At 41.6% G+C, this 26,070-nt stretch overlaps 1 protein-coding gene across 3 annotated transcripts in view; it reads right to left on the minus strand.

The window, feature by feature from the left end:
* The window catches only part of USP34 (ubiquitin specific peptidase 34), a 235,373-nt gene that overhangs the window by 186,763 nt on the left and 22,540 nt on the right, over positions 1-26,070 (minus strand). For all 3 annotated transcript variants that reach the window (XM_062209502.1, XM_062209503.1, XM_062209501.1), the window contains exons 2-3: positions 20,064-20,151; positions 3,575-3,992 (exon numbers count right to left, since the gene is read on the minus strand). In XM_062209502.1, the coding sequence (XP_062065486.1) occupies positions 3,575-3,992; positions 20,064-20,151 (506 nt within the window). The remainder of the gene's footprint in view (positions 1-3,574; positions 3,993-20,063; positions 20,152-26,070) is intronic.

Consider the following 26,070-nt stretch of genomic DNA (forward strand, 5'->3'; position numbering starts at 1 on the left):
GATTGGAAAAAGAGAGGAAAAAGGGAGGTGAAGAAGGGACCCCAAGTTCCCATCTTATTCTCCCCCCCCCCCCCCCACAGGCAGAGTAGACAGTGAGAGAGAAAGAGAGAGAGAGAGAGAGAGAGAGAGAGACAGAAAGGTCTTCCTTTTTGCCGTTGGTTCACCCTCCAGTGGCCGCTGCAGCCGGCGCATTGTGCTGATCTGAAGGCAGGAGCCAGGTGCTTCTCCTGGTCTCCCATGGGGTGCAGGGCCCAAGCACTTGGGCCATCCTCCACTGTCTTCCCGGGCCACAGCAGAGAGCTGGCCTGGAAGAGGGGCAACCAGGACAGAATCTGGCGCCCAGACCGGGACTAGAACCCGGTGTGCCAGCACCACAAGGTGCAGAATTAGCCTATTGAGCCGCGGCGCCAGCCCCATCTTATTCTTTATAACAAAGAATTAGTTCATCATGATCAAGAAGCAATTAGAGTCCTGGATTGAAGGATTTTTCCTCTTCTATAACATAAAGGGTTTTATGTTTTCAAAGTTACACTAATACAACTTTTTTCTCTTTTCTGTCTAACATTGTTTTGGCCAAGTTATACCTCATAATAATTAAAAATCAAAATTAAAGGTTTTATCAGGAAAGAACAGCACAACAGCACAACGGAGAGAACACATAAATTATCTTCCCCAAGAAAAGTGGGATCACCCAGAAGAAGCTCCTGGCTTCAGCCTGGCCTAGCCCGAGCCACTGTGGCCATCTGGGGAGTGCACCAGCAGATGGAAGATTGAGCTCTCTCTCTCTCCCTACACCTCTCTAACTCTGCCTTTCAAACAAATAAATAAATCTTTAGAAAAAGAAAAAAGAAATTAATTAGAATTCTGAGAAACAGATTACAAACAGAACACTAACGAGACACAGAATTTTGTACAGGAGATTCCTCCTTTTATCTATGTGAGTTTTTCATTAGAATTTTATATCAAAGACCTCATGAAACCATTTCTTTTAACCAAATAGCCATACTGAACAATCTTCAAGAATAGTAATAGTGAAGCAAAAAAGCAGAAAGCAGAGGGGAGTGTAACCATGCCTATATTTAAAGAATAAGATTTTTTGGAAATGTCGCTATGGGGCAGTGGGTTAAAGCCCTGGCATGAAATGCCAGCATCCGATATGGGTGCAGGTTCCAGTCCTGGCTGTTCCTCTTCCAATCCAGCTCTCTGCTATGGCCCGAGAAAGCAGTACAAGATGGCCCAATTCCTTGGGCCCCTGCGCCCAAGTAGGAGAAAAAAAGAAGCTCTTGGCTCCAGACTTCACATCAGCTCAGCTCTGGCCGTTGTGGCCACTTGGGGAGTGAACCAGCCAATGGAAGACATGTTTCTCTACCTCTACCTCTCTGTGTAACTCTTTCAAATAAATAAAATAAATCCTTAAAAAAAATAATATTTTTGAAAAAGCAACAGGAAAATAAAATCACCCAAAAAATCTACTGGTAGGCAAGCTGATTTTAGGAACAAACTGGCAAATGTCACGTTGCTTAGTTGTATCATTGAAAAATCTTTAAACTTATTTCTTTATGTAGTTTCCCATATTTAGGCCTCTATCAAGCTGTTTCCAGTATCTTTCAAATACTAATTTAAAAAGATGTATTTTTTTACTTGAAAAGCAGAGTTATAAAAACAGAGAGGGGGCCAAAACCGCGGCTCACTAGGCTAATCCTCCACCTGCGGCGCCGGCACCCCGGGTTCTAGTCCCGGTTGGGGTGCTGGAATCTGTCCCGGTTGCTCCTCTTCCAGTCCAGCTCTCTGCTGTGGCCCGGGAAGGCAGTGGAGGATGGCCCAAGTGCTTGGGCCCTGCACCTGCATGGGAGACCAGGAGGAAGCACCTGGCTCCTAGCTTCGGATTGGCACAGTGCGCCGGCTGCAGCTGCCACTTGGGGGGTGAACCAATGGAAAAGGAAGACCTTTCTCTCTCTCTCTCTCTAACTCTGCCTGTCAAAAAAAAAACAGAGAGGGAAGGCCGGTGCTGTGGCATAGCAGGTAAAGACACCACCTGCAGTGCCAGCATCCCATATGGGTGCCGGTTTCAGTCCCGGATGCCCCACTTCCAATCCAGCTCTCTACTATGACCTATGCTACAACTGCCATGTACTAGAGAATAAAGAGCCATGTAGAGAGCCCAACAAGTCAGCCAGCATCAAATGCTAGACACACACCTGAGACATGGGCCTTCCCACGCTTCCAACTCTCAAAGAAATGCAGCTACACAATTGAGTCCAGGCAAAACTAACAAACACACTACACAACACACCCACTGAGGCAACTGTGAAAATTCTGTAGCAACTGTTAACTCAATAAGTCCTTCAAAAAGAAAAATTAATAATCAAAATAATTGAATTGCAAAAAAATAATAATAATAATAAGTTACCATAAAGCTATCCAAATCACTTCTTTCTACAAACAGAACATATTATTTAAGTAAGGTAGGTTACTATACTGCTGGGAACACTTGTAAAAATATTATTAGTAGATTCAAGTATTTTAACTAACAAAAGAAAACACTATTATTTAAATTTACTAGAGACAGTTATTTAGCTCAGTGGTTATGATGCTGCTTAGAACATCCACATCCCATATCGGGGTGCCTAGGTTCGACTTCTGTACTGCTCCCAAATCCAGGTTCCTGCTAATATTCACCCTGGAATGTAGCAATAACAACTTAAGTACTTAGGTTCTGACTTCAGTTTATCTCACTCAAGGCTGCTCCAAGCCTTGAGGAATTAAACAGCAGACAACAGTGCGTGCATTGTCTCTATTCCTTGCAAAAAAATTAAATTTTTTCTATAAACTACCCATTAAATGTTTTACCCTTCTTTCCTGATGAAGGGAAATGATAGTCTGAAACTTATGTTTCTAAGAATGAAATTTAAAATTCAATCTGTTTCTTTTTTCTTGACACTAATTTATGATACAGCCACAATAAACAAAGCACAGACCTACATTAACAAAATGTTCACATCACTAACAGTTTGAGTTCAATTTAAAAATCTTCCCTTAACAGAACTATGCTGACTAAATTTTCAATACAAACCGCTGCTGAAGTGTTCTAGAGAAAAAACAGAATAACTATGCTAACAGGTGCTGGCGCTGTGACATAGCAGGTTAAAGTGCCAGCCTGCAGCGCAGGCATCCCATATGGGCACCAGTCTTAAGTCCTGGCAGCTCCACTTCTGATCCAGCTCTCTGTTGTGGCCTGGGAAAGCAGTAGAAGATGGCCCAAGTCCTTGGGCCCCTGCACCCGCGTGGGAGACCTGGAAAAAGCTCCTGGTTCCTGGCTTCAGATCAGCTCAGCTATGGCCATTGTGGTCATTTGGGGAGTGAACCAGCAGAATGGAAGACCTCTCTCTCTGGCTCTACCTTTCTCTGTAACTCTTTCAAATAAATAAGGCTTAAAAAATAACCTTGCTAAGAGTGATTTTTACAGATTTTTCTCATCAATGGTAACTATCTTCACATTCATTCCTAAGTGAGCAAAACTGCCAAACTATAAACCGGCATTTCCAAACATTCAGAATACCTATGTTTTACATACCTCTATAGTAGGATGAGTATTATGCTTGTAAGCAGTATATAAGGGAAACTGAATTTGAAAAATTTTTGCTACACATAGTAAGAGTTTTTCCTTCTCATCTGTATTCCATAAACTAAAAGGATCAGAACTCTTTGAAGATTCCTCCTCAGCCAGATTACAAATTCTTGTAGAGTTCGATTTTTTTTCTATTGATTTTTGTCTGTCTGTACTTCCTTCATTACACTCTCTATCTATATTCAGTGGTTCTTCTGCTTGATTACTCTCATCTTGCCACGTGGAATCTATGTTAATAGTACAGTGTTTACAAAGCTGGTCCCGGAGCACTTGAACTTGGGCAATCACTAAGTTAATAAGTGCACACACTACTTGGTTAAAAATCTCCAAATGCTTATATTCCTTGAAGCAGCATAGACATTGCCTATAAGAGAAAAAAAATTCAATAAATAAAAAACTTCCTACAGAGACAACAATTACAATTTTTAATATAAAACAACAAGTAAGCAAACATTAAAATCTTTTTGTTTGTAAGCTTCAATTTCCCCTGTTCCACTGGGGTAACACCATAGTAACTTAAAAAAGACAGCATCATACCAACAATTAAAACTTTAGTTAGAGTTAGGTCACCACCATGTTAGGTTTACAGCTACTGTTCTCAGTGTAATATATTTGTCTGTTCTCCTACACAAGTAACTATTTGAGAACAAAAAATCACAGCATATTTCCTTGCTTCTCCAGTGCTGAGTACTCAATGTATTGTAAGTATTAGGAAACTGACTGTAATAAATTCCCTTAATAGGGAAGCTATTTATTTAATGCAAGTGCTTTATTTATTAATAAAATGGCTACATTTTAAAATTAATAATTTGCTTGATGGCTACCTGGGAGCGAGATGTACCAACCCTACTGACAAATCAAAAGTATTTGAGGACGCCAAATATACACAAATACAGTCTTCTGATTTAGTGAAAGATAAAACTAAATGATAAAAAAATATTGCAGACGGTGTTGTAGCGTAAGTTAAACTGCCACCTGCAATGCTGCCATCCCAAGTGGGCACTAGTTCAATTCCCAGCTGCTTCACTTCCAATCCAGCTCCCTAATATGTCTGGGAAAGGAGTGGAGGATGGCCCAAGCCCCTGGAACCCTGCTCCTAGGTGCGCGATCCCAATGAAGCTCCTGGCTCCTGGCCTAGCTCCTGCTATTGCAGGCATTTTTTTTTTTTTTTTTTTTTTTTTTTTTGACAAGCAGAGTGGATAGTGAGAGAGAGAGAGACAGAGAGAAAGGTCTTCCTTTTTGCCATTGGTTCACCCTCCAATGGCCGCTGCGGCCGGCGCATCTCGCTGATCCGAAGCCAGGAGCCAGGTACTTCTCCTGGTCTCCCATGGGGTGCAGGGCCCAAGCACTTGGGCCATCCTCCACTGCCTTCAGGGGGCATAGCAGAGAGCTGGCCTGGAAGAGGGGCAACCAGGATAGAATCCGGCGCCCCAACCGGGACTAGAACCCGGTGTGCCGGTGCCGCAAGGCGGATGATTAGCCTGTTAAGCCACAGCGCGCCGGCTATTGCAGGCATTTTATGGAAGATTTCCGCCCCGTCCCACAACTCTGCCTTTCAAATAAAATAAATCTTAAAAAACAAACAAACAAACAAACAAACATTATTTCACAAAAATTTTAGATATTTCCAATTAGTAGTATAACACATGAGGCATCATGGATAAATGAGTCTAGTGAATCAATCAATAAATAATACACAAATTAATACCTGGTTTTAATAATATTTATAGCCAATGATGGATGACAGTTATGTAACCATTACTTATAATTTGTAACTAGTATTATTAAAACAAATCAAAACATTTATACTGTAAGACAAAATAGATCACCAATTTCCCGTTCGACCATATGGAAATAATTTCCGTAGGTGTACTAAATTTGAAGTATGACCACAAATGCTTGGATATTCTTCATTTAAAAACTGAAGTCTTCCTTTCCTCCCCTTGTTAGTGAATGGAACCTGCTTCTAATAAATAGAATATGGTGGAAATGACAACCTGTGACATCTGAGATCACAAAAAACATTGTCACAAAGGAAAATCCATGGAAAGTTATTAAAGAATGCTATTGACTGTTATAATGTTGTTAAGTTTTTTCCACCAAAGAAAGACTACCATTTCTGCCTGGCTCTCTTTGGATCACTCATTCTGGGGGAAGCCAGCTATCATACTGTAACAACACTCAAGCAGCCAACAGAGAACTGAGGCCTTCCTACTCCAACTATCCAGTACTAACTTGACAACCAAGGAGAGGGAGCCAGTTTGGAAGCAGATCATCCAGTCCAACAGAAGCCTTTAGATGACTGCAACCTGGCCAACATCTTCACTGAAACTTCATTGGAAACTTGAGCCAGAACCCAGACACAACCAGCTAAACCACTCCCAAAATTCCTGACCAACTGAAATCTAAGTAATAATACATGCTGTTTTTAAGATACTACTTTTGGAACAATTTGTTACACAGTAATCAATAACTGATACATCACATCTGTTTTCTCAGTTGTAAAATCAAAGAGTCATGGGGCTGGTGTTGTGGCCTATCTGTAAGAGACACCACCTGTGATGCCAGTATCCCATATGGGTGCCAGTTCATGTCCCAGCTGCTCCAGTTCCAATCCAGCTCCCTACTAATGGCCTAGAAAAAGTAGTAGAGGATGGCCAAGTGTTTGGGCCCTTGCCACTCATGTGGGACACGTGGCAGAAAGTCCTGGCTTTGTCCTGGCCCAGTGCTGGCCTTTGAGACCATCTGGAGGGCGAACCGTCTCTCCCTGTTTCTCTGTAATTCTCAATTTCAAATAAATAAATAAGGGGCCAGCGCTGTGGCAGAGCAGGTAAAGCTGCTGCCAGCAGCGCAGGCATCCCATATGGGTACCGGTTCAAGTCCTGTATGCTCCACTTCCAATCCACCTCTCTGCTATGGCCTGGGAAAGCAGCAGAAGATGGCCCAAGTCCTTGGGCCCCTGCACCCACGTGGGAAACCAGGAACAAACTCCTGGATCCTGGCTTCGGATCGGTGCAACTCCAACCACTGCGGCCAATCGGGGAGTGAAACAGCGGATGGAAGACCTCTCTGTCTCTCTGCCTTTCCTTCTCTGTGTAACTCTGACTTTCGAATAAATAAATAAATCTTTAAAAAATAAATGAGTAAATCTTTAAACAAACCAATAATGACAAAAAACCCTATCCCCCTTAACTCTGTCACTCTACCTTTCAAATAAATAAATCTTTTTAAAAAAATTGAAAGGGTTATTAAGACCTCATACAGCTTTAAAATTCTGTGACATCACAAATTCTACAAGAAAGTGAATATATTGTTCCTAGTTCTTCCGATTAGCAGCTTTAATGTTCATAAAAGTCAGCTTCCAAGTGAGAAGTCACAAACTTCAGTGTCTTGGTGCCAACACTGTGGCGCAGCAGGTTAAAGCCCATATGGGCTCCGGCACCCATGTCGGAGACCCAGAAGAAGCTCCTAGCTCCTAACTTGGGATCAGTGAAGCTCCGGCTGTTGTGGCCATCTGGGGAGTGAACCAGAGGATGGAAGGCCGCTCTCTCTCTGTCTCTACCTCTCTTTGTAACTCTGTCTCTCAAATAAATAAAATAAATTCTAAAAAAAAAAAAAAAAAAAAAGTCAGTGTCTTTCCTAAGAAATCGAATCTAGGGGACCAGCATTTGGTACAGTGCTTAACTCACTGCATGGATGCCTGCATCCTGTAACTGAGTGACTGGTACAAGTCCTGGCTGCTCTGCTCCAAATCCAGCTTCCTGCTACTGTGAACCCTGGGAGGTAGCAGGTGACGGCTCCAGTGATTAGGTCCTTGACACACATGTGGGAAAACAGGATTTATTTCTGGACTCCTGGCTTCAGGCCCTAGTTGTTGCATTTGTGAACTGAACCAGTAGATATAAGATCTATCTGCCTCTCTGACATAAAATGAAAAGAAAATTTAAAAAGCAGGGAGAGACCCTGAATTCTCAGAAAAAAGACCTTGGAGCCAGATTTAGATTAAGAAAGCCAAATTTACTTTTCTTAAATTGTTAGGAAATGTATACAATCAATCAAGGTATCTATTATCAGATGAATGAAGAGAATGTGACACACACACAGGAATATTATTCAGCTATAAATCAAAAAGAATGAAAACCTATCATTTGCAGCAAAATGGCTAGAACTAGAGGTCTTCATGTTGAGTGAAATGAGCTAAATATAGAAAGATATATAACCCGTTCTCTTTTATGCGTGGAAGCTAAAAAAAAAAAAAAAAAAAAAGCAACAACAATTGAATCTGAACTAAGAATGTTCATTATTATCAAGTGGGAAGAGTAAGATGAATTAAAGGAGCTTGAGGGGCCGGTACTGTGGTGCAATGGGTTAAAGCCCTGGCCTGAAGCACCTGCATCCCATATGGGCGCCAGTTCTAGTCCCAGCTGCTCCTCTTCCAGTTCAGCTCTCTGCTATGGCCTAGGATAGTAGTAGAAGATGGCCCAAGTCCTTGGGCCCCTGCACCCACGTGGGAGACCTGAAAGAAGCTCCTGGCTCCTGATCAGTGCAGCTCCAGCCGCTGCGACCAACTGGGGAGTGAACCAGCGGATGGAAGATCTCTCTCTCTCTGTAACTCTTTCAAATAAATGAAATAAATCATTAAAAATAAATAAATAAATAAAGCTTGGATATTTTTTAAAACAGGGCAAAAATAAAATACACGTTTTTAAAAATTATTAGAAATGGGCATAAAACTACTTGGTAGCTGGCTAGGAAACTAATCTTCAAAGACAAAAACAGAGGCGAGTGTTTGGCACAGTGTATAAGACACTATTTGGGATGCACTCAAGTATATAAATAAAATCTTAAAAAAATAAAAATAAAAACAAAACACAGCTGTCTCCAAAGGCATAGATGAATCATATGGAATAAAAATAGGAGGATTAAATGAAAGGTACAACTAAAATCTGCAGATTCCTATCCAAGAGATCCAGGATTTTATTCTTACTTCACTCAAAAAAGTTTATTCTGCATGTAAAATGGAATACCAGATACCAAAGCAAACAGCATGATTAAAAAACTGAGAGCCAGCCGGCGCTGCGGCTCACTAGGCTAATCCTCCTCCTTGCGGCGCCGGCACACCGGGTTCTAGTCCCGGTTGGGGCGCTAGATTCTGTCCCGGTTGCCCCTCTTCCAGGCCAGCTCTCTGCTGTGGCCAGGGAGTGCAGTGGAGGATGGCGCAAGTGCTTGGGCCCTGCACCCCATGGGAGACCAGGAGAAGCACCTGGCTCCTGCCATCGGATCAGCGCGGTGCGCTGGCCACAGCACGCCAGCCACGGCGGCCATTGGAGGGTGAACCAACGGCAAAAAGGAAGACCTTTCTCTCTGTCTCCCTCTACTGTCCACTCTGCCTGTCAAAAAAAAAAAAAACAAAACAAAACAAAACTGAGAGCCAGGGCAGGCTTGGTGGAGCAGCAGGTAAAGCCGCCACCAGTGATGTTGGTATCCCATACGGGTGCCAATTCAAGTCCTAGTTGCTCCGCTTCCTATACAGATCCCTGCTAATGTGCCTGGAAAAGCAGCAGATGATGATCCAAATCCTTGGGCCCCTGCCACCTATGTGGGAGACTTCGAAGAAGCTCTGGCTTATGATTAGCCCAACTTCAGCTGTGCCAGCCATTTGGGGAGTGATCCAGCAGATGGAAAATCTATCTCTATAACCCTGCCTCTTAAATAAATAAATAAATAATCTTAAAAAAAAAAAAAAAAACTCAAAGCCACAGAACTACAGAACTTTAATTATGACTGGTAAACCTCCTTCTAAGTAACCTCCTCTGTCCAAGACCTAGATTAACACAGCTCAAGGGTAAAGATTGAAAAAATAGTTTTCTTAAAATATCAACAGTCCAAGAGAAAAGCACACATATCCCCAGTAAGAAAGCCTGCTCATCATTTTACTATCACACAGTACAGGCTAACATTTGAGATTTTCTATGCACATAGCACTTACGTTCACTCTCTAGCACCTCTCTCTTAAACATGAAAGGACAGACAAAATAGTATGATCCTCAAGAAACACCTTCATTACCAAAGGCAAATAAAAACTCAGAATTTAAACGAGTTCTTTAATCTACATAAATATACATTATATATAACTTTTTGTAAAATAAAAGATTTACAATTTAAAAATAGGAGCACACAATTTGTAAAATTCAACAGAAATCCAGAAGGTAATAATTAAGATATCTTCCAAAAAAGTAGAACACAGACTGTTAATAAAGAAGAAAAGGTGGCTGGCGCCGCGGCTCAATAGGTTAATCCTCCGCCTTGCGGCGCCGGCACACCAGGTTCTAGTCCCGGTCGGGGCACCAGATTCTGTCCCAGTTGCCCCTCTTCCAGGCCAGCTCTCTGCTATGGCCCGGGAAGGCAGTGGAGGATGGCCCAAGTGCTTGGGCCCTGCACCCCATGGGAGACCAGGAGAAGCACCTGGCTCCTGGCTTCGGATCAGCATGATGCGCCGGCCGCAGTGCACCGGCCGCGGCAGCCATTGGAGGGTGAACCAACGGCAAAAAGGAAGACCTTTCTCTCTGTCTCTCTCTCTCACTGTCCACTCTGTTAAAAAAAAGAAGAAGAAGAAGAAGAAGAAAAGAAAAGGACATAATTAACAAAGAAGATATAATAGCTAACAAAGAGTTATAGGAAGACTGAATAGAAATTGTGGAAGTGAGAAAATAAAAATTTTCAAAACTGAAAGGCCCACCAAAAGTAACTTTCATTATGAATTTTTTTTTTTTTTTTGGACAGGCTGAGTGGACAGTGAGAGAGACAGAGAGAAAGTCTTCCTTTTGCTGTTGGTTCACCCTCCAATGGCTGGCGCACCGCGCTGATCCAAAGGCAGGAGCCAGGTGCTTCTCCTGGTCTCCCATGGGGTGTAGGGCCCAAGCACTTGGGCCATCCTCCACTGCACTCCTGGGCCATAGCAGAGAGCTGGCCTGGAAGAGGGGCAACTGGGACAGAATCCGGCACCCTGACAGGGACTAGAACCCGCTGTGCCGGCGCCGCTAGGCAGAGGATTAGCCTGTTGAGCCACGGGGCCGGCTCATCATGAAATTTTTAAAGCTGAGGAGGGATAAAAATCCTAAAAGCTATCAGAATAAGAGTAACCGGGGAGCCAGCGCTGTGTTACAGCAGGTTATAGCCCCAGCCTGCAGCGCCGGTTCAAGTCCTGGCTGCTCCACTTTCAATCCAGCTCTCTGCTATGGTCTGGGAAAACAGTGGAAGATGGCCTGAGTGGCTGAGGCTTCTGCACCTGCATGGGAGACCCAGAGGAAGCACCAGGCTCCTGGCTTCAGATCAGCTCAGCTCCAGCCGTTGCAGCCATTTGGGGAGTGAACCAACAGATGGACGACCTTTCTCTGTCTCTCCCTCTCACTGTGTATTCCTTTACCTCTCAAAGAAATAAATCTTTTTTTTTTTTTTTTTAAAGAACAATCAGGAAAATCTCAGGAATAAAAATGGTGAATACTTCTCCAAAGCAATATTAGAATCTAAAATAGAATGTAGAATTTCACATTTCTCTAGGAAAGTATTTTCCACTTAAACTTCTGGATCCAATAAAAACAATAGGCGTAACAGTAAAAAAAGACATTTTAGATCTCAAAGGTCTAAAAAACATTTGTCTCCCATGTATCCTTTCTCAGAAAAGACACCTTCCTAACAAAACAAGTAAAACAATAAAAATGACAAAAAGGAATTCAGGAACTTGCAGATCTAATGCAAGAGAACAGTAAAGGGAATTTTAATGGTGAGATCTGAAGGAAAAACAGCCGTTTAATAACCCAAGGGAGAAATCAATACAAACCGAGGCAGGAGGATAAAGACCAAATGAGACTTAAGAAAGTCACTGAGTAACGCCATAAAAACTAGTAATAGGGGCTGATGCTGTGGCGTAGTGGGTGAAGGTGCCACCCGCAGTGCCCAAATCCCATATGGGCACCGGTTCGAGACCTGGCTGCTCCACTTCTGATCCAGCTCTCTACTATGGCCTAGGAAAACACTAGCAAATGGCCTAACTGCTTGGGCCCCTGGGAAGACTGGTCGGAGGCTCCTGGCTCCTGGCTTCAAATCGGCGCAGCTCCGGTCATTGCAGCCAACTGGGGAGTGAACTAGCGGATGGAAGACCTCCTTCTCTGTAACTATGACTTTCAAATAAATAAATAAATCTTTTAAAAAATTAATAAAAAGAATTGGAGAATTCACAACAGTAATCCATACATTACAATTCTATCACAAGAAACACAAGTGAGTAGACATGAAACAAACCACACAATCATTATTTTGCTTGTCCCTAAGTGGTATTTTTATTTTTAGAAATACTAAAATAACTGATGTAACTACACTGAAAGGATGAGGATGAATAAATCTTCATTTATCATAAAAGTTCATACCTTATGCCCAAAATTGATAAACAAAGCAACAGCAGCACAATAACATTATTTCAGAACATGCAGGTTATTACCAAAATCAATACCCTAAAAGAGTTGAAAATAAAAAGGGAGCTGCAGGCCGGCGCCACGGCTCAATAGGCTAATCCTCCGCCTGCGGTGCTGGCACCCCAGGTTCTAGTCCCGGTTGGAGCGCCGGATTCTGTCCTCTTCCAGGCCAGCTCTCTGCTGTGGCCCGGGAGTGCAGTGGAGGATGGCCCAAGTCCATGGGCCCTGCACCCCCATGGGGAGACCAGGAGAGGCACCTGGCTCCTGGCTTCAGATCAGCGCGGTGCGCCGGCTGCAGCGGCCATTGTGGGGTGAACCATTGGAAAAGGAAGACCTTTCTCTCTGTCTCTCTCTCTCACTGTCCACTCTGCCTGTCAAAAAAAAAAAAGGGGGGGGGGGCTACAAAGACAGGAGAAAAAAGAACTTACAAGTCAAAATGCAATTACTTCCAAGCAGGTTTCTAAAATTCCAAATATCAGAACATCCCATATAGGTACCAGTTTGATTGCCAGTTGTTCCACTTCTGATCCAGCTCCCTGCTAACAGCCTAAGAAAGCAGCGGAATATGGCCCAAGGGCTTAGGTCCCTGCACCCACATGGGAGACAAATATGAAGATCCTGTCTCCTGGCTTCCGCCTGGTCCAGCCCTGACTGTTGTGGGCATCGGGGAAGTGAACCAGTATCTATCTCTCTGTCTCTCTCTAACTCCGCCTTTCAAATAAATAAATCTTAAAAAAAAAAAAAAAAAAAAAAAAGGGCACACATCAATACCTATATAAAAAGAAATTAAGAAATTCTAAATATTTTTCACCTCTGTTATTTCCATGAGGGACTCTTCAAAAAGTTCATGGAAAATGCATATTTGAAAATCCTGCAGATTCCGAAACTTTCTACACAAAAATGATCTTTTAATTTCATCATTACCCGAACAGAATTACATGCTGCCCAACTAAGTGGCATGTGTTTACATTTAAAAATATTTAACAATAAAAATTTCTGAATGCCTAGCACAAAAGGTAGTTTCAATTAAAAATAAACAGTAAACACTCATGAAGAACCTACAGATAAAACGAAATTATTTCCAAGCTGGGTTCTAGAATTCCAACTGTCTAGATATACTCCAGTGGGTCTAACATCATTTTACCTATCCTGCTACTGATGAAAGCATGAAACAACTATGAATGAACTCTTTTCCATCTTGGCAAAAAGTATTTTATGAGCTAACTCCTCCAAAGCACTACTTTAAACAGTGGTCAGTCAATATCCAAATCCTACTGCTCAAATTTTTTTCTTACTATCATTTATTTTTGAGTGACCCAAAATTATACATATTTATGGGGGTATAATGTGATGTTTTAAGTATACACTGTGGAATGATCAAGTAAGAGTAGCATATCCATTACTTCAAACATTTATCTTATGTGCTTTGAACATTAAAAAAGTCCTCTCTTCTAGCTATTATGAAATATGTAATATATTATTAACTATAGTCATCCCACTGTGCAAATGAACACTGGAACCAAATTTAATGCTAAAAAAGGGAGAGCTGTAAAGAGAGAAACAATACTTTAATCTATTCAAAAGCAATAGCTTCCAAAACTGTTCTAATAAGTAAAGCTTATCGAAACAATTAAAAGTAAAATTAATAGCTTTAAACATTAAGCACAGATGGCAGGTAAAAAGATAGTATTTTTAGCCTAAAAGATATGACATAATTTCACACTGACTGGCATCCAGGGTTCTTATAGGAGAAAAATCTTGAAATACAGTTAAAAAACAGACAGGTAAGAGACACCAAGGAATTCTGAATGCTTGCTAAAGTATGTGTAACTTACAAGATATAAACCTAAGACTATTTTGCAATCAGCTTATGGACAGGTGTTTGGCCCAGTGGTAAACAGGTCACTTAGGAAGCCCACATCCCATATTGGAGTGCCTAAGTTCACATTCCAGCTTCCAGCTAATGCATATCCTAGCAGGGATCAAGTGATGGTTCAAGTAATTGGGTCCCTAACACCCATGTGTGAGACCCAGACATAGTTCCCCACTCCCAGCTTCAGCCTGGCCCAGACCCGGCTGTCCCAGGCATTTGGAGAGTAAAGCAGAAGATTGGAAATCTGTGTCTTTCAAATTAAAAAAAAAAAAAAAAAGTAATAATTTTTTTTTAAAAAGTCAATAAACTACTGTAGCATTTCCAACTTAAAGGATACCCTATAGTTCACGTGCTTCTGTCATAATCCCTATTCCTTTCATACTTGAATGTACTTTCCCTATTTCTATTATTATTCAATTTATTCTTTCACTCCTCCATTCTCTGAATCATTTTCCACATACTCCATTACCATTTACTAAGATGATCAAAATAATGATTACCTGCAAAGCCAACCTACATAAGTAACTTCCCTGATATAACAGACACAAAAAAACGAGTGGCAACAATGACTACTATATAGCAGTTACAAATTATGGCACGAATATTTATTTAATGACATGAAGAGATATTACATGAAAAAGTCAGATGATAAAAATCACAGTTCTGGGGCCAGCCCTGTGGCTCACTTTGCTAATCCTCCACCTGCGGTGCCGGCATCCCATATGGGCGCCGGGTTCTAGTCCTGGTTGCCCCTCTTCCAGTCCAGCTCTCTGCTATGGTCCGGGAAGGCAGTGGAGGATGGCCCAAGTGCTTGGCCCCTGCACCTACATGGAGATCAGGAAGAAGCACTTGGCTCCTGGCTTCAGATTGGCATAGCACCATCTGTAGCGGCCATTTGGGGAGTGAACCAACAGAAGGAAGACCTTTCTCTCTTTCTCTCTCTCTCTCTGTCTACAACTCTACCTGTCAAATTAAAAAAAAAAAAAAAAAAAAAAAACACAGTCCCACAATCTTAAACTATAATTATTCACAATCTCACACCAAAGAGTTACACAAAAAGTTATCAGTAGCTACCTGGAAGAGGGGGAGTCAGCATATTAATTTAACTAATCTTCTGAAAGGTCTTTTTCCCATAAATTTGTCATATAAATAACAAAAATCAAAATGTTAAAATATATGTAACGCTTGTATATTCTCATCAACACAATATGTTTTAAGTAACATTTATCTAATAGTCTCGTCAGTACACTAGAATGAAGAATTATTTTCAACTGATAATCTCATGTATGTTATAACACTTCTCTGAAAAATTTTTCAAAAAACATTTGAGGTCTGGCAGTTAATTTACTGACACCCAAGATCAGAGTGCCTGGGTTTGATAACTGTTTCCAGCTTCCTACACAAACAGACTCTGGGAGACAGTGATAGTAACTGAGTTCCTGCTGCCCACTTGGGAGACCTGTTCTGCACTCCCAGCTCCTGTCCCAGCAGTTGCTGCCATTTAGGAAGTGAAATCAGAAGTTCAGAGTACTTTGGGCTCTTGTTCTCTGTCTCCAAGTAAATAATTTAAATTTTTTAAAAAAACTGAGAAACTTTATAAAAAAATGTTGTGGTTCAATAGCACACTCAGTTACATTTATGGACTCCCAGGTCCATGGGCCTCAAGTGCCCCTTTTGTGAAGTAACTGTGCTCCATTAATAGCTGCTTACCCCTACAAGAATCCTAACAGCCTAGACTATTTTCTGATGCCCAGGGAATTACTTAGGGGTCAAGGGCATGAAAAGTAGGCAAACTTGTTACTCAATATGATCCAACTAGATATTCTATTTTCACCTCTTCTCCATTCTATCAGCATGAACAATTAATACAGTAATATTCCACTTTTATAAACCACCTAAAAATTGTTCATACTGATATATGAACAGAATCATAAACGTTACAAATTGTGTTGTCCACTTTGGTCCTTTGTGCTTTGGTTTACATACCCTTGAGTCTTTATTTTCCAAATAAACTTTAATTTAAAAACACATTAATTGAAGTTCTTTTTTCAAATACTACACTAAGCATAATCTCAGATAGTAGCAACTTTATCATTCTAACTTCACAAATGAGAAAATTAGAGTTTATACTAGCTAATTTGTCATGATTATCCAATCCATGTGATGCAGCAGATACCCAGACCTTCCTGGGTCAAAGACACATTGTTAATGACTACACCCCAGGGAAATATGACAAAGCAGAAGCTCTCAATAGTTTGGGTCAAACACTGAGATATTCTGATGAAACCTGTGAATTATTGCCTATAACTATTCACAACAAAATTCCCTTTGTAATTCATTCCCACTTAGAGATTCCAGGTTAAAATTACCTAATATGTGGCCGGCGCCGCGGCTCACTAGGCTAATCCTCCTCCTTGCGGCGCCGGCACACCAGGTTCTAGTCCCGGTCAGGGCACCGATCCTGTCCCGGTTGTCCCTCTTCCAGGCCAGCTCTCTGCTGTGGCCAGGGAGAGCAGTGGAGGATGGCCCAAGTCCTTGGGCCCTGCACCCCATGGGAGACCAGGAGAAGCACCTGGCTCCTGCCATCGGATCAGCGCGGCGGCCATTGGAGGGTGAACCAACGGCAAAAGGAAGACCTTTCTCTGTCTCTCTCTCTCACTATCCACTCTGCCTGTCCAAAAAAAAAAAAAAAAAAAATTACCTAATATGGGCATTAACAATATGCATTTAGAATAAAAACAGGCTAGGAATGGAGAAAATATAACTCCTACCTCAGCTCCATGAGTAACTAGTGGTCAGACTTCACGAAGATTATTTTATTTCTCTGGGTTTTATTTAGTGGTACATCAAGAGATGATGAAAATAGAAGTGTAGGTTTTCTCTACTGTAACCTTTTGCTTCATAGCTGTACTTATGATAAATACATTTAAAACTATGGGGCAGGCATCTGGCCCAACAGTTAAAACACTGCCTGGGAAGCCCACATCCCATTTCAGAGTGCTGGTTCAAGTCCTGGCTTCTCCGTGTCCAATTCCAGTTTCCTGCTAATTTGCATCCCAAAAGGCAGCAGATGACATGTTCAAAGCGTTGGGTCCCTGATACCAATGTGGGACACCTGGATTGAGTTCTAGGCTCAGGGCTTCAGCCGGGCTTCAGCCCGGCCCTAGCTGTTGTGTGCTTTTGGAGAGAACCATCAAATGGAAGATCTCTGTCTTTCTCTGTCTCTCTGCTTTTCATATAAAATGAAAATAAAAAATTGTAGAAACTAGGACTCAAATGCAGTATTTTCCAACAAATCATTTTAACAACTAACATAATATTTTGAAATATAATTTTTTTCTGCCAAGGGCCACTTGGATATTTATTAACATCATTTGCAGGACATACACAATTTTTAAAAATTTTTTAAAAGATTTATTTATTTGAAAATGAGAGTTACAGAGGTAGAGAGAGAGAGATCTTCCATCCGCTGGTTCACTCCCCAGGTGGCCGCAATGACTGGAGCTTCGCCAATCCAAAGCCAGGAGCCAGGAGCCAGGAGCTTCTTCTGGGTCTCCCACGCGGGTGGGTGGGCCCAAGCACTTGGGCCATCTTCTACTGCTTTCCCAGGCTATAGCAGAGAGCTGGATCGGAAGTAGAGCGGTCGGGACTCAAGCTGGCGCCCATAAGGGATGCCGGTACTGCAAGCAGCGGCTTTACCTGTTACACCACAGCACCGGCCTCATACAAAATTATCAACTTAAAAATTAGCCTACTAGGGGCCAGCACTATGGCATAGTAGGTTAAGCCTTTGCCTGCAGTGCCAGCATCCCATGTGAGTTCCAGTTCGAGTTCCTGCTGCTCCACTTCCTATCCAGCTCCCTGCTAATGGCCTAGGGAAGCAGTCAAAAATGGCCCAAGTGCTTGGACTCCTGTACCCACGTGGGAAACCCAGAAGTTGTTCCTGGCTTCAGATCGGCCCAGCTCCGGCTGTTGTGGCTATTTGGGGAGTGAACCAACAGATAGAAGACCTTTCTCTCTGTCTCTCCCTCTCTGTGTAACTCTGCCTTTCAAATAAATAAATCTTAAAAAAAAAAAAAAAAAATTACCCTGCTATAGATTTGCTGAGTTTGGGTCCTGCCTATGGATGCCCTGGGAAGAACCAGACCAAATGCTTTCATAGGCCTTATATGGGTCAGATGTTCACTACCCTGACCTAGTTCATCTGTAAAATAAAAGGAGCAACAACCACTGATTAACTTAGTGAAAAGAAATTCAGCTTGTTGAAACTGGAAAAGAGAGGCAAAAAATAATAACAAAGCAGTTTTAAATAATTAAAACCTACAAACTATTCTGGACAAACAGAAGAAAAAATTTTTTGGAAAAGATTAATTAATATTATAGAAAAATACTTGAAATTTAACCATTCTGCTAAACTCTTTATGAACAGGTAGATGTATGCCTCATAATATCATTCCATTTAATGTTAATTGATCACTGTACACAATGCTTCAAACATTCTCATCTATAAAGATTTTAGATAACTAAGAAATTTAAATTGGACAGGCACAAAAGTGAAAAGAATTACCAGTCATGATCTACTAAAATCATGTTCAGGGATGGGGTCCACAAATCCTTTCTACAATATTTGATTATATTAACAACTGAGATTCCTTAAGTTTTATTCATCATGATCTCAATATACACATTATTTAGAAAAAATCTAATACAAGTGTATATAATTATTGTAGAAATTGAGCAAATATCAACTGGTTTCACAGCATCTGCAATCATAATACTTTTTTAAAAAAGCATTAAGTAGGACTGGAGCTATGATGTAGTAGGTTAAGCCTCCATCTGTGGTGCTGCATTCCCATATGGGCACCAGTTCAAATTCTGGCTGTTCTACTTCCAATCTAGCTCCCAGCTAACGGCCTGGGGGAAGAGCGGAAAATGGCCGAAGTGCTTGGGCCCCTGCACCTGCGTGGGAGACCCAGAGGAAGCTCCTGGCTCCTGGCTTTGGATCAGCCCACTCTGGCCATTGTGGCCATTTGGGGAATGAACCAGCAAATGAAGGACCTCTTTCTCTGTCTCGCCCTCTCTTTGTCCGTAATTCTGCCTTTCAAATAAATAAATAAATCTTTAAAAAATAAATAAAAAAGCATGTTTGTTACAAGCCTTTGGCCATGTGACAAAACTTCTTTACTCTCTAAAAATAAATTTTTTCACAATTCTAGTCCCTCTCAAATTCTTGAATAATGAAGGAGAACCAATCTTTATGTTGCTGTTTTGAAAACAGAACAATGTGGGGTCCAGGTGCTGTGGCACAGCAGGGTAAGCCACCACCTGCAATGCCAACATCCCATATGGGTGCCAGATGGAGTCCTGGCTGCTCTACTTCTGATCTAGCACCCTACTAACGCACCTGGGAAAGCCCAAGTCCCTACGACCCTGCACCCAAATGGAAAGCCTAGATGAAGCTCCTGGCTCTTAGTCTCGGCCTGGCCCAGCCCTGGCCATTGCAACCATCTGGGACGTGAACCAACAGATGGAGGCTCTCTTCACTCTCATCAACCCCCCGGTGTAATCTGATTTTCAAATAAAATAAATAAATCTTAAGAAAAAAAAAGAACAGAACCATGATCAGCCTCTTCAGTAAGGAGGAAAGAAGATTTAATATTGATCAACTGTCACTTTTTAAAATACCGCTCCAGCTTTTTAAATGTTTTTGTGTATTAATTTGTAAGGCAGAGAAAAACACAGATAGCTCCCATAAGCTGGTTCACTCCCCTAAATCCCCACAATAGTGGCCAGGAACTGGAAACAATGAAGGTGTCACAAATGGGTTGCAAGAACCCAATTATTTAAGCCATCGCTCCTACCTCACAAAATTTACATTAGCAGGAAGCTGGAGTCAGGAACCAGAGACCAGTATCAATCCCAGATGCTCTGACAGGGGACACAAGCAGGGTTCTTAACCAGTGTTCCAGCTGCTATGCCAAATATCAGCTGCTGACAATCATCTAATGATAAAGGCAGCCAATTCAAAATCCTAAAGGAAAATTTCATGATAAACAATGCAATATAAAAAACAGCTCACAAGGATGCATACCTCTGTGTCCAGGAATTGATATAAGCAAATATTTTGAGAGTATGTTCTTTTCGGAGCTGTAGTCCATCACCACCTTCTATATCTGATACTGAAATAAAGCACAAATAAGGAATTTTTTAAATTATGAAAAATGCTAAACCAATATTAAATTCAAACTTTAAAACTTGGACTTGCATTTCAGATATTTTCTTTGGTAAAAGCAAAGAATTCTTTGTTTAATTACTGACTAATTTGAGTTTAAGAACAGATTTTTGACAGATGGAATGAGGAGAATACACTTCACTAGTTATTCTGGTATTATCCCTTAACTCCACATCCACCCTCTGTTCTGTGCTTTGTGATGCTGACACTTGTGCCCAGAGAGCTACATTCTTCATTTCTAGCTGACTCCCAGAGCTGATAAGGAAGACCAGAAGGCAGGAGAAAAGAGATCAAGGACTGGTTAGCCTGTCGTATCTGAAATCTTCACCCTCAGCAATGATTCTAGCCTCCAGCTTCTCTTAGCATTCCAAAAACCAGTCTTACAGCATCCCTCTAAACAGGTACTAGCAGCAGTCAGTCAAGATCCTTTCCTTGAAATCTTTGCTTCCTGCACAGGGCCCTCCTTTATGATACTAGATTCCAAAAATGTTTGTCCTTTGTTTTGTTAGCCTTAGAGAAGATCAGCTGCATCCCCACTTATCATAACCTCTGATTTTCCTTGAGCTCTCTTTCCTTTTTAAATACTGAACCTATGTGTAATTACTCCATTTTGTGAAGTTCCCTCTTCAATTTCCTGATTGTACTCTAACATATTGGCATTTCATATGCAATATGTCACTATGAAAGGAATGTGAAGTCAGAGAGAGAAACTGTATAAACATAATTTGGTTAATGGTCAAAATGAGCCTTCTATTACAGAATGCTTAATTATACAAGATTAGGGTTCAGCACATTTTTCTGTAAAGGTAGAGAAAGAAAATTCTTCAGGCTTTGCAGGCCATACAGTCTGTCCAACTATGCAACTCTCCACCGTTTCATGAAAGTAAATGCAGATATAAGTAAATGGGCAAGGCCATGTTAAAACAAAACAAACAGCTAGTTAGATATGGCTCACAAGCTCAACAAAAGCCAACAAGATAATATAACCCAACATTCAAATCTCCACCATGTCCAGAAGTCATTTATGCATTTACATTTTTTTCCTTTTTTTTTATTATTAAACTTTTATTTAATGAATATAAATTTCCAAAGTGCAGCTTATGGGTTACAATGGCTTCCCCCCTCCCATAACTTCCCTCCCACCCACAACCCTCCCCTTTCCCGCTCCCTCCCCCCTTCCAATCACATCAAGATTCATTTTCAATTCTCTTTATATACAGAAGACCAGTTTAGTATATATTAGGTAAAGATTTCAACAATTTGCCCCCATATAGCAACACAAAGTGAAAAAAAATACTGTTGGAGTACTAGTTATAGCATTAAATAAGAGTGTACAGCACATTAAAAACAGAGATCCTATTTTTAAAAAAATAGTATGTAGGATCTCTGTCTTTTGAGCACCAAAGGGGAAACCTGTTGAAGCAAAATGGACACTATAAGAAGCAATGACCTGATCAGCTCTTGTCCTGACTCTTGATGTACAATGTAGTACTTTATCCTTTTTAGTATTTGTTGTTGTTGTTGTTGTTCTAGTACTAGTGGTTGAACTCTGTAATTAACACACAATTATTCTTAGGTGTTTAAATTTTAACTGAAAAGTGATCCCTGTTAAATATAAAAGAGAGGGAGGAGATGTACAATTTGGGACATGCTCAATCGGACTTGCCCCAAATGGTGGAGTTACATTTTTTTCCTTTTTTAAAGATTTTATTTGAATGGCAGAGTTGCAGAGAGAGAGAGAATCTTCCATCCACTGGTTCACTCCTCAAATGGCCACAATAGCCAGAGCTGGGCTGATCCAATGCCAGGAGCCACTGTGGCCATCTGGGGAGTGAACCAATAAATGGAAGATCGATCTCTTTCTCACCCTAACTCTGCCTTTCAAGTAAATAAGTAAATCTTTCACAAAAAGGTAAGAAGGAAGAGAGAGAGAACAGGCCAAAGTACATGCCAAACAAAATACCAGGCTTTTAGGAACTAAATCACACCTAAGCCCTATATGCCATAAAACACCACCAACCATCAGGGAGAAGAGAAGACACTCACAACAAAAACTTAGCAACCTAGACAGAGTAAGGTACAATAGGAGGGGAGCCGGAGCTGTGGTACAGCAGGTTAATGCCTCAGGCATCCCATATGGGAGCCAGGTTTTAGTCCCGGCTGCTCCACTTCCGATCCAGCTCTCTGCTGTGGCCTGGCAAAGCAATACAAGATGGCACAAGTCCTTGGGCCCCTGCATCTGCAAAGGAGACCCGGAAGAAGCTCCTGGCTCCTGGATTCAGATCAGCGCAGCTCCAGCTGTTGTGGCCAATTGGGGAGTGAACCAGCGGATGGAAGATCCCTCTTCCTCTCCCTCTCTCTGTCTCTCCTTTCTCTGTGTAACTCTGACTTTCAAATAAATAAATAAAGCTTAAAAATACAATAGGAGAATGAGATGAGGTAACTACTAAAAATAAGCCCCTAGATTATTTGATGTCAGAAAGAAGGGCCATTGCACACAACCCCAAGTTTTCCTTCTTTAATCATTAATAGTGCCTAATAACACAGAAAACAATGCTACTGCAACCACAATAACCTTCTCTAACATGAAACATGCAGGATATACATTCTAGAAAAAGCACGTGTGGCTAGAAAATCATCCTAACCATGGCCTACCAGGCAGCCTAACAGCTAACCTACACAAGTTTTCCAAACCATTTCACTACATCTACCCAGAACCAGAAAGGTAAGGAAAGAACATCATATTAGAGCCAGAAAGCCCAGAACTCTCCAGATGCAGTTAATACTATATGTAAATAACAAAAGAGGGAACTGGCACTGTGGCATAATAGGTTAAGCATCCACCTGCAACACCAGCATCCCATATAGACGCTGTTTCAACTCCCAGATGCTTCTCTTCTGGTCCAACTCTCTGCTTGATGGCCTGGGAAAGCAGAAGATGACTCAAAGTGCTTGGGCCCCTGCACCCGCTTGGGAGACTGGGAAGAAGCTCCCGGCTCCTGGCTTCAGACTGGCTCAGCTCCAGCCATTGACGCTATTTAGGGAATGAACCAGCAGATCGAAGACCCCTCTCTCTGTCTCTCCTTCTGGCTGTAACTCTGCCTGTCAAATAAATAAATAAACCTTTTAAAAAAATATAGCAAAAGACAAAGGGCCATTTGTCCAAGATCAGGCAAGAGACCAGGCTGCTATTTTCACCATTTCTAATCAACACTGTATTCTAAGTTTTAGAGCAAATAAGCAGTAAAAAGAAATTTAGACAAGAAAGAAGTACATATAACATCAACCAGAAAACCTTAAAGATTCCACAATAACAGTTAGAACAATGAATTCAACAAAGATACAAAAGCCAACACACAAATCAGATGCAGTTCCACACACTAAACAATGGACAAGTCTCAATTTTTGAAAATTAAAAAAAAAAAAAAAAAAAAAAAAAAAGGCCTACAGATGCAGAGAAAGGACAGTCAAGGTCTTTTTTTTTTTATTTTTTATTTTTTTTAATTTACTTATTTAATTGAAGTCAGAGTTAAAGAGAAAGAGATCTTCCATCTGCTGGTTCACTCTGTGAATAGCTAAAACTGCCAGGGCTGCGCCAGGCTGAAGCCAGGAGCCAGGAGTCTCTTCCGGGTCTCTCACGTGGATGCAGGGCCCCAACCCCTTGGGCCATCGTCCACTGCTTTCTCAATCATATTAGCAGGTCCCCGCACCCAACATGGGAGATGTAGATGAAGTTCCAGTCTCCTGGCTTTGGCCTGGTCCAGCCCTGGCAGTTGTGGTCATTTGAGGAACAAATCAGCAAATGGAGGATCTGAATCTCAAACTCAATCTTGCTCACTCCGCCTTTCAAAGAAATAAATGGAAAAACACATTAACAAGAGCACCAAAAGAATAAAAAACTCATGGAAAGCAGGAAGGTAACAGACCTCTAACAATGAAATCTACAAAATGTTGCTGAAATAAATTTTTTAAGACACAAATATACAGAAGTAAACCCCATGTTCATGGACTGGAAGACTTAATCTTCTTAAATGTTAATACCACCCAAAGCAATCTACAGAGTCAATTCAATCCCTATGAAAATGTTAACCCTTTTTGCAGAAATAGACAAATCCACTGGAATTCACACAGATTCTCAAGGAATTCCAGTGAGTCAAAACAATTTTAAACGGGACAAAAACAATTTTAAACAGGACAAAGTTGGAGGACTCTCACCTCCTGATTTCAAAACAATTCCACAATGAGATATCATATCATATCCATTAACAAGGTTACTATTAAAAACAGAAAATAAGAGTTGGTGAGGATGTAGTGATATCAATTCCTTGTCACTATTGATAGGAATGTAAAATGGTACACCATTATGGAAAACAGTACAATGGTTCCTCAAAAAACACTAAAATTCAAATTACCATCCAATAATTGCACTTCTGGATCTAATGTTGAAAAGAACTAAAGCAACATCTCAAAGAGATATTTGTAAACCCATTTTCATAGCAGCACTATTCACAATAGCCAAGAGTTGAAGGCAACCCAAATGTCCATCAACAAATAAATGGATAAACAAAAACTATTGTGTGTTCTTACTATGAAATTACTCAGCCTTAAAAAGGTATGAAATTGGGACCAGTGCTGTAGTGAGTGGGTAAAGCCGCTGCCTGCAGTGCCAGTATCCCATATGGGTGCCGGTTTGATTCCCAGATGCTCCACTTCTGATCTCTGCTAAGGCCTGGAAAAGCAGTAGAAGATGGCCCAAGTCCTTGGGCCCCTGCAGCTGCATGGGAGACCCGGAAGAGGCTCCTGGCTCCTGGCTTCGGATCAGCGCAGCTATGGCCATTGTGGCCAATTGAGGAATGAACTAGCAGGTGGAAGACCTCTGTCTCCCTGTCTTTACCTCCCAAGTAAATAAATAAATCTTTAAAATTTTTTTTTAACTGGAGCTGGGCTGTGATGCAGCAGGTTAACACCCTGGCCTGAAGCACCGGCAACCCATATGGGCGCTGGTTCAAGACCCAGCTGTTCCACTTCTGATCCAGCTCTCTACTATGGCCTGAGAAAGCAACAGAAGATGGATGGCCCAAGTCCTTGGGCCCCTGCACCCGCATGGGAAACCCAGAAGAAGCTCCTGGCTCCTGGCTCCGGATCAGTGGCACAGCTCCGGCCATTGCAGCCAACTGCAGAGTGAACAATCAGATTGAAGACTGATTCTCTCTCTCTGCCTCTCCTCTCTCTGTGTAACTCTTTCAAATAAATAAATAAATCTTTTTAAATTTTTTAAATTAATTAAAATAAGTCAAATTACAAAAAGACAAATATGGCCAGCGCCGTGGCTTAACAGGCTAATCCTCCGCCTTGCGGCGCCGGCACACCAGGCTGTAGTCCCGGTCGGGGCACCGGATTCCAGGCCCGCTCTCTGCTATGGCCCGGGAAGGCAGTGGAGGATGGCCCAAGTGCTTGGGCCCTGCACCCGCATGGGAGACCAGGGGAAGCACCTGGCTCCTGGCTTCAGATCAGCACAATGCGCCGACCGCAGCGGCCACTGGAGGGTGAACCAACGGCAAAAAGGAAGACCTTTCTGTCTCTCTCTCTATCCACTCTGCCTGTCAAAAAACCAAAAAGACAAATACTTGTTTGATTCCACTGTTACGAACTACCTAAAGTACTCAAACTGAGAAAAAGGGTAGCTGCCAGAAGCTGGGGGAGGGAAAACAACTGTTAAATGGGTAGTTTCTGCTTTTGCCAGATTAAAAGGTTCTAGAGATCTATTGCATAGCAACGTGAATCTTTTTGTCTTTTTTTTAAAGCTGGGCTAAAGACAGGACTCAGACAGACACCCATATGGGATGCTGCCACCAAAGGCAGAGGC

This window comes from Lepus europaeus, chromosome 13, assembly GCF_033115175.1.
Source record: "Lepus europaeus isolate LE1 chromosome 13, mLepTim1.pri, whole genome shotgun sequence".
In the NCBI taxonomy this organism is placed as follows: Eukaryota; Metazoa; Chordata; class Mammalia; order Lagomorpha; family Leporidae; genus Lepus; species Lepus europaeus.